This window comes from Pholis gunnellus (genome assembly GCF_910591455.1).
Source record: "Pholis gunnellus genome assembly, chromosome: 10".
NCBI classification, from domain to species: domain Eukaryota; kingdom Metazoa; phylum Chordata; class Actinopteri; order Perciformes; family Pholidae; genus Pholis; species Pholis gunnellus.
The window spans coordinates 17,276,183-17,293,175 of NC_136537.1; the positions used below are offsets into that span (position 1 = coordinate 17,276,183).

Below are 16,993 nucleotides of genomic sequence, written 5' to 3' on the forward strand. Positions count from 1 at the left end.
CGGTTGCCACAGCGATAAACTCATCAGCTTTACTAAACACAAGATGAGGAAGAAGGACAAACAACCAGACACCGGGTCCAGACGGACATTAGGAGGGGAAAAAAGGACAATAAGGCTGTTCCTCATGTTCAAATGTGATCACTTAACACTGAAGTTCTAGCACTGTTTTCTCTCTCAAACAATCCAGAAAATGGACACCACAGCTGCAGAAAGTAAAACACATTATTAAAATAATCACATATATTTTTAACCATAGATAACATGTTGGATACATGATGTGGATTAGTATTTTTGTCAAAGAGCCGTTGTTCTGATCTGATGTTGAATGAGAACTAAAGACGACAATCACTTCAACAACAGACTGCTGAGGAAGTCTTGAGTGGACAGATTGTTTTTAAATCCAGCCGGTATGGACGCTCAAGAACAGCCTTTGGGTTTAGTACATTTTTTTATTGGGTGAACAGAATATTCATGGCAACCTTGAGGGAAACACGACATGTAGTTAAAAGTTTAAAATCTACATATAAACCAGCAAACAGATGAATTTAATTCATTCAAAGTAATAAAATAAGGCTTTTCATGCAACCAATATAAATATAATTTTCACAGAAGTATTGCAATTTGGAGCACAATTTGTTGGATACAATACCAGAACTTTTGTATAATACCAGATTAAAACGACTTGTTTTCCCACGCATCTGTGTAATTCTGTACATTATGAGGAAAAAGGTGAATCATTTCAACACTTTTTCTGTGCAATAATATATACAGCCTGAATTTTAAAACATAAAGTGACTGTAAGTGCTCTTAAAAATCAGACCAAAGTTTAGTGTTGTGATGTTTGCAACACTAAAGAAAAGCTTCTGGTCTGATAAAAATGGCCAATAATAATAATCCACAACCTCATATTTGTCAGACCCCACAGCTTCTCCTCTTTTTAGTCTCTGGTTTATATTCTAGTGTGCAGGCCTGTGAGCGATCCTCATTTGCCCTTCACCATAGTCGAGCGCAGTGGAAGAGTGCCCTCTGCCCACGAGTCTGGGTACTGAATCATCTTCTCCCACAGACTGACTTCCTCTCCAACTGGGTCCATTTCCACTTCTCCTGTTTTTACAGTGCCTGCAGGAGCGAAGATTACATGAATGTAAAATTAAGTGCAGAGTCTTTTTTACTATTAATGATGGCAAATTCCTTTTACTCGCTGAATTTTCACACACTGGAAAACAAATGGAAGCCTCGCAGGTGCTTAAACAGTAATCTAAAATTAAGCGTGTCTTTCTCACAAAAGGCAAAAACGCTTTGGCAATGAAACGAAAAGGGTAGACATGGTATTAGTTTCTCTTTTTATGAAGGTTAATTACATTTTCCTTCCCTCTAGTTTTACACCTACAGTATGTCTAGGGTACCAAAAACAAACGATTACTACTACAAAAAGGTTGAAGCAGTATAAATCAGGATCAACCAAGGCCAAAACAATAAACAAAATAATCTACCTCCTCAAAAACCCATTGTGAACCAGACAAGCAAAAAGTCGTTGATTAAATCAGAATCCCTAAAATAAATGCATGCTCACCCCTACAAATGTCGTGGCATTTACAATACTCAGTTAACCAATAAGCCTAACAAGACCTCCCAGACTAACAATAGTAACACAAAAAGGAGAAAAATCCAATTCATTCTCACATGTAAGCCCTGAAAGCCAGGTGCAAAAAGAATAAAGTATTTATAGAGTTCTATCTTTTACCTTTTCTTGAGCCGAGAAGAAGTCCTCCCAGAAATTCGTTGCTCGACATGGCCTCTCTGTCCCACACCGTCAGCTCCAGACACGTCTCCTCCAGCTGCTCCAGAGCCAGATCCTTGTACACAAATGTGTGGTCGTATTGGGGGTTCAGGTTCTTCTTCACAACTGAAGTCTTCCTCTTTGTGGTCTTTCCCTTAGTTGGGAACAAGTACCTGCAGAACCACAAACATGTTAGGTCTTTTAAAAGAGAAATGCAATATGCTATTTTAAAACTGCAGAGTTTGTTACTCACCCTTTTACAAAGCTATCTGAGGTCCCTCCTGGTTTCATTGCAATCAAATTCTTTGCCTCTTTAATAAGGACATGTAGTTCTCCTCCCTCAGTCACCGCCTTTTTTCCTGAGGAGAAGATGGACACTTAGAAAATTAAGGCAAAGTGCATCACAGTCAGAGTTTCTGGTCATAGTCTTACCTTTGATTTTCTCGGTTTTGGGCTTTGTAGGTGTGACATACTTCAAGGAGACCACCAACTCTCCTTTGTACTGAGCAAACGGTGAAGCAGGCCCACCAGAGGGCGACTGTTTAAGAAAGGTACACCATATTTAGGACACAAAGCCAAACAACACATACCGACAAGCAGCCCTCAACACCAAAACCTGACTGACACTGGATGGCTGCGGCAGCAAATGTCAATATTTGTGTGTGGAAGGAAATTGCATTAACACAGCAAACCATATTTACAAAAGGTTTCTTTGAATTAGGGTTAGTACTTATACAAAATTACGCAGATTAACAAAATGATCCAATCTGTTTGAGGTTAGGAGAGTTTTCACATCATTTTCAGGTTTTCTTTAGCTCACTTTTCACTTTTTTGGTAACAATATTTATAATACATATGAATGAGTTGAACAGGTGCAGTTTTTAACCTCCAGTAGTGCTATGCAGCAATATTTTACGCATGGGTCCCCTTTGTGTTTGACTAGTTAACATGTATGCAAAGAATGCAGGCTCTAAATCTTTAAGAAAAATAGCAAATAAAAACTTTTCAAACATTTTAGGAGGAAGGAAAGACATTCGACACGTTTGTTGAATCATGAGGATAAAAAAAACACCTTTAAGTCCTTTTCCTTGAGGTGTTTCCACTATGTTAAATCCATCAACAAGAGGTACCCTGTAGAGTTCCTAACCTCTATTAGACTGCTTGTTAGTAAACAGAACATGGTACATCCATGTTTACTAAGTCTTTTATGCGTCTTTCATTCTGATCTACCTTCCCCATGAGAATCACACGGTCCATGTCCGGGGAGTCGAGGTCTCGGGTGTCCAGAGCGATCTCCACCTCTCCGAGGAAGGCGTTGCGGCTGAAGCGACCGTGATGCCAGACCGATATCAAGATGGAGCGAGTAAACAGCTGATTGCGGCTGATAGAGTACTGTTAGTGGGAGATGAGGAGGACAAGACGACAGGATTGATCAAAGGGCCGTCTCAATACTGAAACCTTATATAATTTTAATGCTCTAGTGCCGAGGGAGTTTTAAATGAATCATAGATTAAAGCAGAAGATGAATTCAGATCTTATCGGAAGTGCCATTAACCATCTTAAAATCTAAATAATTACCTTTCTTCCTCTTTTACAGAGCAAATCTAAAAAAAGTCATATTTCACAAATTGTTTCATCCAGCCGCTTCCCTTTTAGCAGTATTGTTTGTCACTGTATATAAGCAGACTACAGTGGACCAAAAGCAATATTTGACAACAGCTTTTCTTATCTTTAATGTCAATATAAATCTTATAGTCTCTGTAGGTGTGGTCATTATTTGCAGCTGGTATTGCATAAGGTCACTAATCAGGGAGTGTCATTAAGTCAACAGGATAAGGTCAACAGTTGCAGTACAGTTAGGGAAGTGCACGCTATAAACCATCACCTTCAGTGTTTCTTCGTAGACGGGGTTGACTGTGTTTCTCTTGATGCTGGTCTTCCTTTTGCTCTGGCGAGATTTGTCAGGGAGCAGATAACATTTGACGTAACTGAAACACAAAAACAGAACAAACGGTGTTTCTCCCGGACGTGACTGCTGGTTCTTTTGCCTTATTTCCTGACTAAATGCTATGAAAATATCTGTTGACATTCAATTTCCTGTGAAGCTCAAGTAATCACCTCTGGGGCTGAGTATCAAGACTTTTGTAAACAGAGCAACTTCTTATCTGCACAGATCAAAGCTGTGTTATCAACACTGAGGCGTGTGTGTGTGTGTGTGTGTGTGTGTGTGTGTGTGTGTGCGCGTGCGTGCGTGCCTGTTTCAGAGCCACAATCTGCCCTCTGAAAGCCAAAATTTGAGCAAACTGCGCTTCAAATGATGTGTTTCGCCTTGCGGAGCTCCACATTACATCTATTTTAATATTTACGGGTGGGAAAGCTGCTTCGAGACATCGCCGTAGGCCAGCCCGTGGCACTCCTTGATGAGGATCTGGAGGCTCTGGGTGTGTTCGTCGTAGCTCAAAGAGAAGATGAGGTCTCCGCTCACCTCCACACTGTCAAAGTCTCCTCCTTCACTGTAAATGCTCATCAGGCTGCCCAGTGTGCTCTGGAGAAAAATACATATATACAAGGTTCATTAATACCAAATTTTAACATTAAAATAATGTTTGGATAGGCACGCTCTACAGGTTTATTGCTGCAGATCAGTTAAAAAAACGAGAAACGAGAAAAGAAAAAACATGGAAACAAATAAATCATACATTATATATAAATACTGAAAGGGTTAACAGAGATGGACAAACCAATTAGCAAAGATCAGGATGTTTCTGTCAATATCTGAATCCAGATTGGCCTCGGCTTTGCTTTCCCCTGTGCCTTTGGTAACTATAGAAACACTTTGGTAGACGCTACACATCAATTTCACACTTCCTAACTTGCTGCAGGACATCCTGAGGTTACAGATGCTCGTTCAGATTATCTAACATTAGTTCCGTTCTGAGAGACATAATGAGCTGCTCTTCAAACGAGCCTTTAGAGGACTAATGCGAGCTGTGAGAAATGTCAATACTTTACCTTTGAGCTATTCAGGCTGTAGGAGCTTGATGCGACTGTCCTTTTATGAAAGCTAACCAAGCTGTCAATATCTTCATCCTCCTCCCCGTCTTCCTGTGGCAACATAATAAACATTTGAAAGCCTGATCAAAGACACACAGTGGGATTTTTATCCTCATTAGTTTTTCGTTGTAAGAAAAAATAAGGCTTGTGTTATTCAGAAAACGTCTTTTTAATAGAATTTATAGTCAATTTAAAAAGCAGAAAACTGTTAAACTATTTAAAACATCAACTGTAAATGCCAGGCTTTAGTGATATTTCCTACAATCAGAGGATGGTCTCCATTTCGCAGTGATGTTCAACGAATAACACAGGAAATAAACCACCACAGGAGAGGCAAAGATAGCATGCAAATAGCCTCAAAAGACCACAATTAAAATGGAGCCACTAAACATGTTTCGTTTTGATTAGAGGCTGGACTGTCACTTTTTCTCTGTTCGGTTGCTGCTGGATAGCTAGATCTACGAAAACCGCCTCCTAAAGTATTTTGTAGTGCTGGGAAAGCTGAAAAATTTGAATTGAAACAATTTTTAAAAAATGTAATAGTAGACGGATCAGTTGCGTGTTGCTACACTGAGGTTTCTTCATTATGGTGCAGAATGTAAAGAGAAAGAGACAAATGTTTTACTAATATGACAAAAATAAATAACAGATTCATGACAAAACAGTTTATAAGTGCATGAAAAGATTCTTACCTGTATGTCGAGGCCCGGTACAGACTGGCTCCTGTTGCCCATCGAGGCCTCCGATTGGTCACGTGCTTCACGCAGATCCAGTGTCGACACAAACTCTGTTATAAAACAGTCAGACCAGCAATTAAGCTGCGATGCACACAATGTTTTTCATTTGGTTCTGGACGAAGAAATACTGCACATGGTAACAACATATGCTAACCAGAAGGTTTTGGGTCTCGTTTGATGCTCTTCTTGAAGAGTCTATCGACATCTGTCTCCGGGTTCGGGCTGACCGGTTTCACTTCTGGGGCCTGTAGTGACAGAGTCAGTCAGAACATTGTTTTTTTTAACAATGAAACATGAACCTGTCACTTGAAAGAAGCATACATCGTTAGCTTCCGAGTTGGTGCTGTCAATGCTAATGATATCTACTTTGACTGGAGCGGTCGGACTGGAAACAGTGGACCCTGCTGGGCTGGATGAAACGAAAGGGTCCTCTGTCCTGTGTGATGACACGAATCATTATTAACTGCTACAACACTTTACATTCAAATAGAAGTAAACTAACTTTTTCAACTTGTGTGTGTGACCCCAGTGTCTACATGAGTCTCATCCCAATTAGACTATCTGGCAATTGGGAGATTTCAGCAAATTCTGTCTGCAACCTGTGGGTTTTAGTAGAACCCGAATAAAGACGAACAGGACAGCACTTCAATTAAGTTATTTATTCATGCACGGACGTTTGAGGCAGACGATTACGCAACGTGCACGCAGGCAACAGTTTTTCAGCCAAGCCCAAAACGTCCATGCATGAGTAAATACCTTCATTGAAGTGCTGTCCTGTTCATGATTTGGGAGCTTTTGCTTCTCAGGATATTCCACCGCCATCTACATAATGAAGCTGAATGTACTGATTTAATAGTATTATTCTCAATTTTAACAGTGCAATCACAAACTATAGGGTCAGATGCACAAGACAACACATCACCCTTCACAAGATTTATTGAAAACTACATAAACACCAATCTTTTTTTCAGTTTGTAATTAAAAATGATCTGAGTCGGACATGTCTGTCTCAGCCTTAGACTGGACTCCTCCTGTACACGGACTGGCTATGGGGAAGGAGGGACAAACAATACACCTCCTGCCATTAAAGTGGGTCTCTGAAGTCAACGTGTAGTGTTTGGACGTTTCAGAATAACTGAAGGCGAGTTTACCTTTGCTGCTCAGGGGTCACATGGCCAGACTCAGTGTCTGCTTTACTGCTAGTTATACTGTTCTTTTCTGCAGACTCCGAGTCGCCGTGTGTTGACTTTGACAAAACTTCCTCCTTTGATTCAAATGATTCCTTTGAAGCAATCGATCCTGAATTCTCGTTTGAATGACTGTAAATATGACGAGGTTGAAATGTTCTTAATCTGAGAACCCATTAACATTTCTTAAACTGACGAGAAGAATGATGACGCACCCTTTGTTATCCGTTATCTGATTCTTCTGTCTGACCCGTGGCACAGGAATCGGAGGATCTGGGTTCATTTCAGTACTTCTCAACAGTGTTTCTCCCGTTGTCTCATGCTTCTTCCCTATAGCACAGAACAAAAGTTAAAGCGCACACCAGTTAAACAAAATCATGACATCATGTTAGTGCAGTTTTTAACATTTCTCTCCTCCTACTGTTGGACTGGGACTACATTCCAGATACCCACTTCCTTTTCCTGCACTCACCCTGAGGTTTCTTATTCAGGGAGGCTCTCACGAGGTCGTGTACAGGCGTCAGGACGAAACGGTTGATCCTTTCATCGTAGAACCAGTCACCTGTCCTCTTCTTTAGATCCCTAGAATCCAACACAAATACTTTTTTTTTTAAAAAGGTGTAAATTGAACAGAAGTTACACCCATTCATCAGTTAATTAAGTTACTTTTCAGATATACATCCATTAAAGTCAGGAGCACATGCTACAGTTGCTAATTGTGAGGGACGTTGGCACTTTTTGAATATTTGTCGACAGATAACACAAATTTAAGATTATAAATAAAAGCACAATTTATGTGTGACTTTTACATATTCATGAGGCATGGATGGGCTTTTCAGGAATTGTTGACAATCTGAACAATATAAACCCTTAAGACACACTGATTGTATCCAGACACAATTATTCTGGCAAGTTAAAGGATAAACAAAACAATCCCTTACGACTCTTTGGCACACACGTTGCACAGCCAGGATCCTTCGGGGAGGTCTGTTCGGCACTTGCTGCACACATGGTGATTGCAAATCTTACACTGGCTGGAGAAAATAGTCAGTCGACTCAGAGGCTGCTGGCATCTGCCACAACTATGGTCACTGTATATTCCACTGCCACGTTTGGCCCCTTTCCTCTTCACATCCAGCAACTCTGTCTTCAAACCCCTGAGACACAACACAAATATTAAAGGAGAGAAGTTGTCCTTTGAGAAAACTCTTGAGTTGTCTAGTGTCTATAAGTTATTTTAAATATTTACATTTCTCTGTATTACAATAAAACCATTTTTGATGTGTATGTTTTATAGCAGATACAACTTGTTGAATAATCAATTAACGGAAGTATTTTATTTACTTTTATCATGTAGGTAAAAATGCCAAGAATTCACTGGTTTCAACTTCTGTTCCGGTTCCAAATCTGGAAATGTGTCTTATTTGAAAATATATTATTAAGAGGAAGTGCTCTGTTCTCACCGCACACGCTGCTCCTCAGCCTGTCTCAGCCCCTCGTCCCGTTGCAGCACCTCCAGGATCAGCTCCCGCTCAGAGTCGGACAGGAAGACCAGGTTGATCATGTCAGCGGCCTCGGGCATCATGCCTTCAACCGTACACCCTCAGCGTAGCTTAACTGGCTCAGCTCAGTGGCCTCGAGGAGCTCTCCTATAGACGAAAACAAATCCTCAGGAATAAACTCTCCACTGTTTTCCTACTGGAGAGGCTGTTTTAATAAGAGTAAAAAGCAGTAAAACGAGGAACCCGTTGACGTGGTGCTCTGCAGTGATGAAGATACTGACGGGCAGAAACAGCTGTGTGGTCCTAAACAAATGACTAATAAGCGTTCCAGTGAAGCCTCAGTACAGCAACTTTGTGATGGATAGTTTTGGAGTACAAGAGTTGTAGCCTCCTTCTTGTATTTAAAAAGCCTTATGTCCATCTGTCAAAAAAGGATTGCCCATGGGAATCTAGATAGGAAGCCAACAGAGACTGACTCTGAGGCATGTTTTCCATTTTCAAGGACAGGAATTAGTCTACAGCTTTGGAGCAAACTACTGGCCTCATCCAGTGTTCCAAACATGATGTATGACTCAAAGGAACCAGGATGCAAGAGGATTAAAGACTTCCCACAGAAAGCCTCTGCCCGGGTGAAAGTTTGTTTTAAGTGAGACTGGAAAAACAACATGAACTTGGCTACTGTGAAGGGTTCCCACCCTCTAAGGATACAGAGATCTGGGTGGAGTTCAGTATCTTCACAATTTGTTTAATCCCAATTTCGTCACCTGTCATCATGGATGTATTACTGACCAGGCCAACCTGGCACAGATCCAGGGGCCCAAAATTGTCAGAGACCCCCCTGACCACCTAAAAAATGTCAGCCAAAGAGACACGAATCAACCAGGAAGAGACTCAAAATGACCACAAAGCAACATAAAACGACACACAAAAAGACTACAAAGAGACCAAAGCAACTACTGAGAGATGCAAAACAGCTGCAAAGAGACTCACGACTATGAAAAGGGGGAAAACAACCATAAAGAGACAATATGACAAAAAACAACATCAAAACAACTAACATCAGTGTATCTTGCTCCATGTAGGAGAGGAGATGGGGCCTTTTGAATATCTGTGGCCATGCAGGGGCCCATTGTCTCATAATCCGCTCATGTCTGTCAGGCTCCCTTCAGAAACTTTACGCTCCATTTGAAGTGGATTAAAATAAATTAAAGAGAGGAGGAAATTGTGCATCAAGTAGAACAAGTGGGGAAAGCTGTAATTCAAAACTGCTTTGAAAACTTTTTCCTCATTGTTTGAATGCCTGAAGCCAACTAACTGTAGCAGAAGTTCAATAATACCTGTAAGGCAACTTGATAAGGTAAAATTTAACCTTCAAGGAAATGGCGCATGCATCTGCACCAGATGACAGAGATAGTGCACAAACTGGAAACATCCTTTACAAACACGAAACAATGGATAATAAGGAAGGAATTTCTTTAAAACAAACATTGAGACATGTTTTTTAAAAAAAAACTGCATGTCATTGACAGAATGGATTTAACAAGTGCAAAAACCACGACAGCAAATAATGCGCGTCTTGTTCTTGTAGCTCAACAAAAGTGCGACAAACTGTTAAAAACCAGCTGTAAACGGCTGCGACTCCAACGGTCGAACGTTTAAAGCGTTACGTTACCAACTGAAAATCAAACTAACGCTACTCCACAATAAGGTCACGGTGTCTTTATTAAAACGTTTGCTTTTATCCGATTGTGAAGGATGACTATTGATTATTTTACCACATGAATACGTTTGAAATCGGCTGTCAATTAAAAGAAAAATAGATCTACGCAATATAAATAAAATGACCCACCTGTTAAAAGTCGACTTCACCACCGCTACACGGATTGCGTCACTACGGGCGACAGCGAGATATTCCTGACAGAAAACACAACAAAAAGGGTTAAAAGTAGCAGACGAGCTAAGTGCATTTAAGATTATTACATTTCCGTGTGTCCATAAACTGCTTCACTCACTTCCCACGTTGGCTGTGAGCACAGCCCCGACTCTTCCACTTCGTCTTCTCCTTCTTGCCTTCCGTCTCCAAAAAAAGTGTTGACTTTTTGTGCGCTCGAGGAGTCCCGAGTACCGGAAGATAAGGAAAGTTTGCAGCCGAGAGGCAGGAGCGCCTCTCCACATTTTCCATGACAGGTGCATTTCCTTGAGCCGTGTTCACCACAGGGGGGCTGCACGTGGAACATGTGACCCATTGAAACACTCCATTAATTTTTATCATCTCACTTTACCCCCTCGAACGTGATCGGTAACAGTTTCGGGAAAGTGCAGGCTTTTTACTTTTGAAGAAGAAAAAAAAAGTCAAGTGAGAAAAGCAATATGTAAACAAAGAGTGAGCCATTTATTGCTATTGAGAAAATAATGCACTATGATGGTGTGCCTGCGTGCATGCCATTATTTATTATCAAGGCCTATGCAAAGTGATGGTGGAGCACATTGTTAAGCAAATAATTACCCGGTCTGTAAATACAGTTTTAAAGTCTCACCGAGACTTATAAACAAATCTCTGGTATCTAAGAGGTCTGTGTGAGATATTATTTCTCTCAAAAATGAATTAATAACCTCCTAGGGTCTCTTGTCCCCATTGTAAATATAATCTTATTTAAGCAGGAGAGTCTTTGTTGATTTAAATATTAATATTCATGTCTTAATCACACTGCTTTTAGTCCCAACTAATTAAATGTGCACAACCAGGTGCCTCCATGAATTTACACACAGAGATGAGCCTGGATACTTCTGCTGACTTTGTATTTCATTGATTAATACAGCAACTCATTTAGGCCATCACTCACTAAGAAAATCCAACTGTGTGTGTTGAATATGGCTCTTTTGGCAAGTTGTGCAAAGACACATTTTGTACTTTTCACCCCGTTACCCCAAAAACAACACCAGCAGTCTTTGTAACATGTTGGTCCACCACAACCAGAGCAGCTTCAGTGCTTTCTACTGGAGGGATGAACACCAGTCATCCAGAAGACGTTCCCTTATTTGGCTCCTAAAGCTCCCATCGCTGTTCAATTGGGGTCAGACCCGCTGACTGTGAAGTGCATATCATAGGATTCACATCATTTCCATGCTTATGAAACCATTCAGTAACTCCCAGGTATGTAAGCAAAAGGCACTCCGTCTCCACTCATGCAGTTTCTTTTCCCCCTACAATTTGTCACCTGGTTACAGCTCATAGGTGTACAGTCATGTAGGATGGATTCAATTGGCTGCTGCCTTCTGAGGTTCCAAAACATAAACCGACAAACCAGGAAATACTGTATTTTTATATACAGTATATGTGCTGTTTGGGTGTTATTACCAGCACACGGATGTGACCGTCTGGAGCAGTGATCATGTCTCAGTCTAAAGCTTTTCATTTCAGCCAACCACAAGCGGACTACGGTTCAAACAGCGGAGGGAAATTCAGTGAGTATAACACGACAATGAGGTGCCCTTGAGCAAATCACCTCAACCCACCACTGTTATCCGGTGGCCGACAGATAAGGCTGTGGTTGTGGTACAGCTTGGCAGCTTCCAGATGGGATTATATTTGCAGGGCGTTTCTTAAAAAAACAGAAAAATAGCATTTGTGCTCAGCAAACCTGCCCTGGATAAATAAAGGTTTATAAAAACACAGCATCAGCTGATTTCACTAACTGACAGAACAACAACGTTTGTTATTCCTTCTCTATACAGCAGCACATTAGAATCATGAACGCACTAAACATTTGTGTTGATCTTCTCAGCTCAGGGTGGTCTGCACTCTAAGTCCAGCACCATGTGGTGAACATGAGGTGCGTACGACTTCACATGTTCTATGTGCCGGTTGTTTGTTATCCACCGTGCGCCAGTGGTGTCCTCTAAAAGAGAGGCGATGCGGTCTGCTGTGTCATCAGCCCAGGCCTGCCACGCCTCTCCGGCAGCTTTCTTCCCAGAAGTCCTCAGGGTGGCATCGCCGATCGCTGACGTAACGTTCTGGTGAATGTGCAAAACGCCACCAGTTGTTCTCTTCAGCAGTCGACAGGCAACAGGCCAGCCGTCCTCAGAGCTCGGTATGAGACCCAGGTTCACTCGGTCAGCGATGTCACACAGCTGGAGCTAAACAATACAAAAATAAAACGCTCGTGAATGTTAGCTCTTTTAGACTCAATTATTTTCCCAAAAAATGTGTATAGTTTTGTGTCATTATTATTCATTCTTGTGATAAAGCTGATTCAATTTGTATAGCTACAGTCAGAGTACAAAATATTGATGATGATAATGATTTGAGCTATTCAGAAGAAGATGCAGATTAAAACGATGGCCGATGGGATTTTAAAACCAAGATACTTGTACTGTGCAAAATGATATGATAAGGAACATTGAGATGTGTTGTATTCCACTGCTGTGATGCATTACACTGGAAGAGAAAAAAAAACAAAGTAGTCCAGCAGTTTTTGCAGTCCAACTTTCTAATAGTTAAAAAAAAGTTTTTAAATAGTAAAAAGTATCAAAAATGGCAGAAATCGCAGATAACCATTAAAAATCTAGAATGGGCTTTTTTTGTTTTGGCTCGATCTAGTTCAAGTTGCACGACATAACATCTAACTTAAAGGGCTACCAGAGGTTAGAACTACGAGATATAGTTGAAATCAGATTTATAAAATCACAAAGAAAGAAACAACATTCAATTCAATATTCCTCAAACTGAGTTGAAAGGAAACAAGTGTGATGTCAAAAATATATCAAAGATATTCATGTGTACAATATTGTGTTGATGTTTTGAAATACAATCAGCTTGTTATCAATTTAAATGACAGAATTGTGTATCAAAATATCACAATATTCTTCCACAGAAAATCTATTTATGACAACAGTGATAGACACAGTAATAGTTGATTTTCCTTATTTTATTATTGTGATATTACCTCATCAATACCACTAATATCTGAGTGAACCTCACTCAGACCTCAGATGAAGACAACACAGAGATGCGATCTATTAATACTAAGCAAATATCGTAACTTATCCACGTCACATAATCAGTATGGGACACATATGGAAACATTACTTGTCGGTTGTCTCCGTGGTGAACGGTGCAGCGGTCAGACACCCCGTTTGCCTCGAGGTTTCTTTGTAAAGCTTGAACTGCGTCAGGGTTCCACTCACAGGCGTGAACACGACTGGCCCCCGCGTGGACCAGATATGGGAGAGTGAAGTATCCAATACCTGACACAAGATACAGCGGTGATACTTAATAATTCAAATTATGTTTAATTACCACTGAAGAGTACAAGGGTTGGACACATGACGGGGCAGGAAATACACCTGGAACCTGGACTAAAGACGAAATCCACCAGAGAAATCCAATGAAACATCTAGGGTTGTGCATGTTATCATTTCTCCTTTGTTGATGATTTAGTTAAAAGATAATTATTCATCAATGTCAAAACCATGTCACTCATTGTCAGTTATCCCACCTGCATACAGATCCACCACAGTCTCCCCTCTGCAGTTAAATCCAGCCACCCGGAGCTTCTCTGTTATGTTTCCAGCTGAGAACATGCATCGGGTGACATCAAACTCATAACTGAAACAAAAAGGTGAAGAAATCAAAAGTTAAGACGTGTTTCAGTCATAGTCACATTTTTCATTCATGTGCCCAAGACCCCTTTCATGTTGCAAATCAACAGCAAACGAATGACTGATGGATTAGGACTGAGACTTACCTGATCCTATTGTCCATATGTTTCACCCAGCTGTGCTCTCCGAACAGCATCGTCACCACGGGAGAACGAAAACCATCTGTGGATATTCGACTCATCTTTGCCAGCCGCTTTGCCCCCAGGCCTCTGGCCACCGCACTCCATATCTGTTGATCTAAAAAAAGAAAGTCAAAAGCGATCAATAAATGTCCTTGTGATTTTTTTTGTTGTCCACATATTACTACAGAAAAGTGTGGATGAGTTTGGGAACAGTACCCATCTTCTTCCAGAGTGGCAGGGATAAGCAGTTGTCTCCCAGCAGGAGGAGGTCTCCATGCCTCTGGAAGCTGCGAGGGAGGTCCCCCCTCAGCTCCTCTGTCCATCTTTCACCGTGAGATTCCAACACCTCCTGGAGGATTTTCTCTAGTTTATTGCCACTTGTCCTTCCTCTCTTCATCTTTGACTGCAGGTGGGACTGTGGTGTAAACAGGACAGACAACAGGAGATAAATAGAAATACTTTAAAGCTGTACTATAGTACTATCTGTTACTTATTGTATTCCAGTGAAGCTCAGCTTAATTACCTGACTCCAAACTACTTCACAAGCATCATCGGAAGCCACTGTGGCTCTGAGAGACAGCAGATCAAGTTGTGGCAGACAGGATGGTGAAATGGGCAAGAGGACTGTCTCATCTGAGTCTTTCAGTAAAGACAAACTGAGATCAAGAGCCCCTTTGGACTGTAGACATCTCCTGTAAAATGAGAGGTTCAACCGTCATATAAGATTATAATCTTATTATTTGAAATAAAAAATATTATTAAAATTACTATAGACAGCCACAGAAAACATTTGTTTCAGTTCACATTGCTCTTGGTTCCAATCAGTGTATCTGGTTCCCATGCTAACTGCTAGCGAACCTACTTTAAGCAGCTAAGCTATATGACTGATTACCTGTACTGCTGGGCATGACACTGCGACACGCGAAGGCAAGGCACACCGTCCATTTACAAGCACGCAAACATATCTTAAGTATTTATGTATGACGGTTAAAACTCGCTAATTTAGCCTGCAACGAAATGACAGATACCGGAACAGGTGTTATGTCGAAACCGGTTCCCTCATCGAATAGTGCCTCCCTTCAGTTAAAGCGATAGCGTCCCCTCGTTCGTTACGGTTAGGGATAACTGTAGATACAAGTTTAGGTGTGTGTGTGTGTGGGGGGGGGGCACACATATCGACTGGGTAACAGTATTCGACACAACACCTGATACTGTTCAATCAACGCGTGTTTCTAGTCGGACTATTTTTTAGGTCGGACGTTTCAAATTACAAAATATTTATTGTAAACATTGACGGATAGCGCAAACTCTTTAGCTTGCTTACGTGTGAATTTAAAACGCCACGATTCTACGCCCTTTTGACGCCAAAGAGGTGGAATTTCTGAGTAAAAGATGCTGAATATGTCTTAATTTATGTTACATTTGTGTTAGAGAACGTCAGGAATAGAGCAGTAGCAGTTTGGACAGAGTGGCTCGTGGATGTCGATAGATGGAGACAAACGGCTCAAAACCCAGGAGGGTGCGTAAACTTACGCTAACTAGGTTACATAGTAGCGAGACAAAGAAAAGTAACGTTGATATACGGTTAATAAAAAGGTGACCCGTGGTCATCTACACGTATCATTCTTTTTTTGTGCCAGACATTTCATTAAAGGGTTCACTCCTGGGATTGTTAAGGTTGTTACACTTCCATGACGTTGGTTGTACTTAAGGGAGACACTTTTTAAATAAAGAATAGTCAAAATAGATGCAACAGAGGCCGAAATATCCTGACTTTTAGTCCAAAAGTTATAAAGTAGATCAAAATACTTGCACTTTTTGTAGTGATTGCAAGTCGTATTTGAAATTGTTTCATACAAACATCATGCTACTACACTACAGTATATGTTCTCTGTAATACTGGATGCATTTGTGTCTTTCTTCATTGGTGGTATTGTAGAGGTGGTATGGAAAGTCTTTCATATATTTAACCATTTTCCTTCTTAGGGGGTTCAAGTTATGTGCACCTTTATTTATATTTTATGTTAATTGGTATATAGACTTTTAGCAGTCTGCAGTCACGAGTACATTTGAACCTGAGTTGGCAGGTTGGTCAGAGGAGTGTCTGACAGGTCTTGTATTAATAATGTTCTCTGGAGTAGACCAAAAACAGCATAGGTCCTGAGTAACGGAGACGTGCAGTAGCTTTTCTTACCTCTGGTCCATAACTTCATGACACACTGAGGGATATTTAGTGCACTCTCCAGGTCATTTGTGGCCCAGCCTTTCCCTGCGTCAGCTGTCCTATGGCCTCTGTGTAGCCACAGGGAGGGTACATCAGCTGTATAACTGAGCTGAGCCAATATTGAACAATGATAGTATCACTTTTAATGTCTTTAAGGAAACTTAGCAGAGGCTATTATACTGCTCGTCAGTGCTTGGTCAGTGTAAATATAGTTTTTATAGCCAAGAACACATAACTACACAGAATTCAAATTATAACCTCATGCAGAGTTTACAGTGAGAAAGAATCAAAGAGGTTGAGATAAATACTGATGATGACTGCAGTGTGGCTTCTGAATGAGACGAAACAAAAGGGACTGTTTAAGAACAGATATCAACAATATAAGATCAGTAATAATAACCCTCCGTAGGCCTGTAGCAGAAACCCATTTTCTTGGACGATATATTGTCACAGAAATAATTGTAAGAAAAGATATTGTCATTTTAAGACCATTTTCTGCCACTGGTACAATGATATTATAAGGCAAGTATACACCCTTTAAAAGAGCAATGGACTTTTAATTCTTAAGAATATTAAGACATTTAAATTGGAATTTGAAAAAAATATATATCAACATTTTCTAAATAAATGAAATAAAACAACACAACCAAAACAATAAATACAATTAACTATCAGGCTCTGTAACAATATGTGAAATGTTTCACATTCTTACGTTAAACATGTAAA

The 16,993-nt window shown here is 40.5% G+C and overlaps 2 protein-coding genes across 5 annotated transcripts; both read right to left on the reverse strand.

Annotated features, from left to right (window-relative positions):
* Positions 1–12: 12 nt before the first annotated feature.
* sytl4 (synaptotagmin-like 4) lies at positions 13–10,361 on the reverse strand. 4 transcript variants are annotated; one of them, XM_079167982.1, is made up of 18 exons: positions 10,273–10,361; positions 10,110–10,174; positions 8,222–8,407; positions 7,700–7,915; positions 7,231–7,340; positions 6,974–7,088; positions 6,723–6,890; positions 5,938–6,007; positions 5,726–5,816; positions 5,527–5,621; positions 4,793–4,885; positions 4,147–4,325; positions 3,666–3,768; positions 3,011–3,172; positions 2,213–2,318; positions 2,034–2,139; positions 1,745–1,953; positions 13–1,119 (listed from the first exon to the last, which is right to left on the reverse strand). In XM_079167982.1, exons 3-18 carry the CDS (start codon positions 8,341–8,343, stop codon positions 983–985), a joined length of 2,082 nt encoding a protein of 693 aa, XP_079024108.1. In that variant the 5' UTR covers positions 8,344–8,407; positions 10,110–10,174; positions 10,273–10,361; the 3' UTR covers positions 13–982. The 4 variants fall into 4 exon arrangements, with proteins under 4 accessions (XP_079024108.1, XP_079024107.1, XP_079024109.1 ...); XM_079167981.1 differs by having other exon boundaries at positions 5,893–6,007; XM_079167983.1 differs by lacking the exon at positions 6,723–6,890 and having other exon boundaries at positions 5,893–6,007; positions 10,273–10,356.
* A 1,671-nt stretch (positions 10,362–12,032) lies between these two features.
* On the reverse strand, positions 12,033–15,086 carry trmt12 (tRNA methyltransferase 12 homolog). Its single transcript, XM_079167673.1, has 7 exons — positions 14,936–15,086; positions 14,567–14,735; positions 14,260–14,458; positions 14,008–14,158; positions 13,759–13,868; positions 13,350–13,507; positions 12,033–12,397 (listed from the first exon to the last, which is right to left on the reverse strand). Exons 1-7 carry the CDS (start codon positions 14,986–14,988, stop codon positions 12,047–12,049), a joined length of 1,191 nt encoding a protein of 396 aa, XP_079023799.1. The 5' UTR covers positions 14,989–15,086; the 3' UTR covers positions 12,033–12,046.
* Positions 15,087–16,993: the final 1,907 nt, after the last annotated feature.

Bases quoted from the DNA above. Each gene is read 5' to 3' on its own strand.
- sytl4 (XM_079167981.1), bottom strand. From the start codon at position 8,343: ATGATGCCCGAGGCCGCTGACATGATCAACCTGGTCTTCCTGTCCGAC. The intron at 5,817-5,892 runs GTATGCTTCTTT...CTGTCACTACAG, and splicing joins CCAACTCGGAAGCTAACGAT to GCCCCAGAAGTGAAACCGGT. The intron at 5,622-5,725 runs GTTAGCATATGT...GTTTTATAACAG, and splicing joins ACGAGACCCAAAACCTTCTG to AGTTTGTGTCGACACTGGAT.
- trmt12 (XM_079167673.1), bottom strand. From the start codon at position 14,988: ATGGACGGTGTGCCTTGCCTTCGCGTGTCGCAGTGTCATGCCCAGCAG. The intron at 14,736-14,935 runs GTAATCAGTCAT...CTCATTTTACAG, and splicing joins TGTCATGCCCAGCAGTACAG to GAGATGTCTACAGTCCAAAG. The intron at 13,508-13,758 runs GTGGGATAACTG...ATCTTGTGTCAG, and splicing joins TGTGGTGGATCTGTATGCAG to GTATTGGATACTTCACTCTC.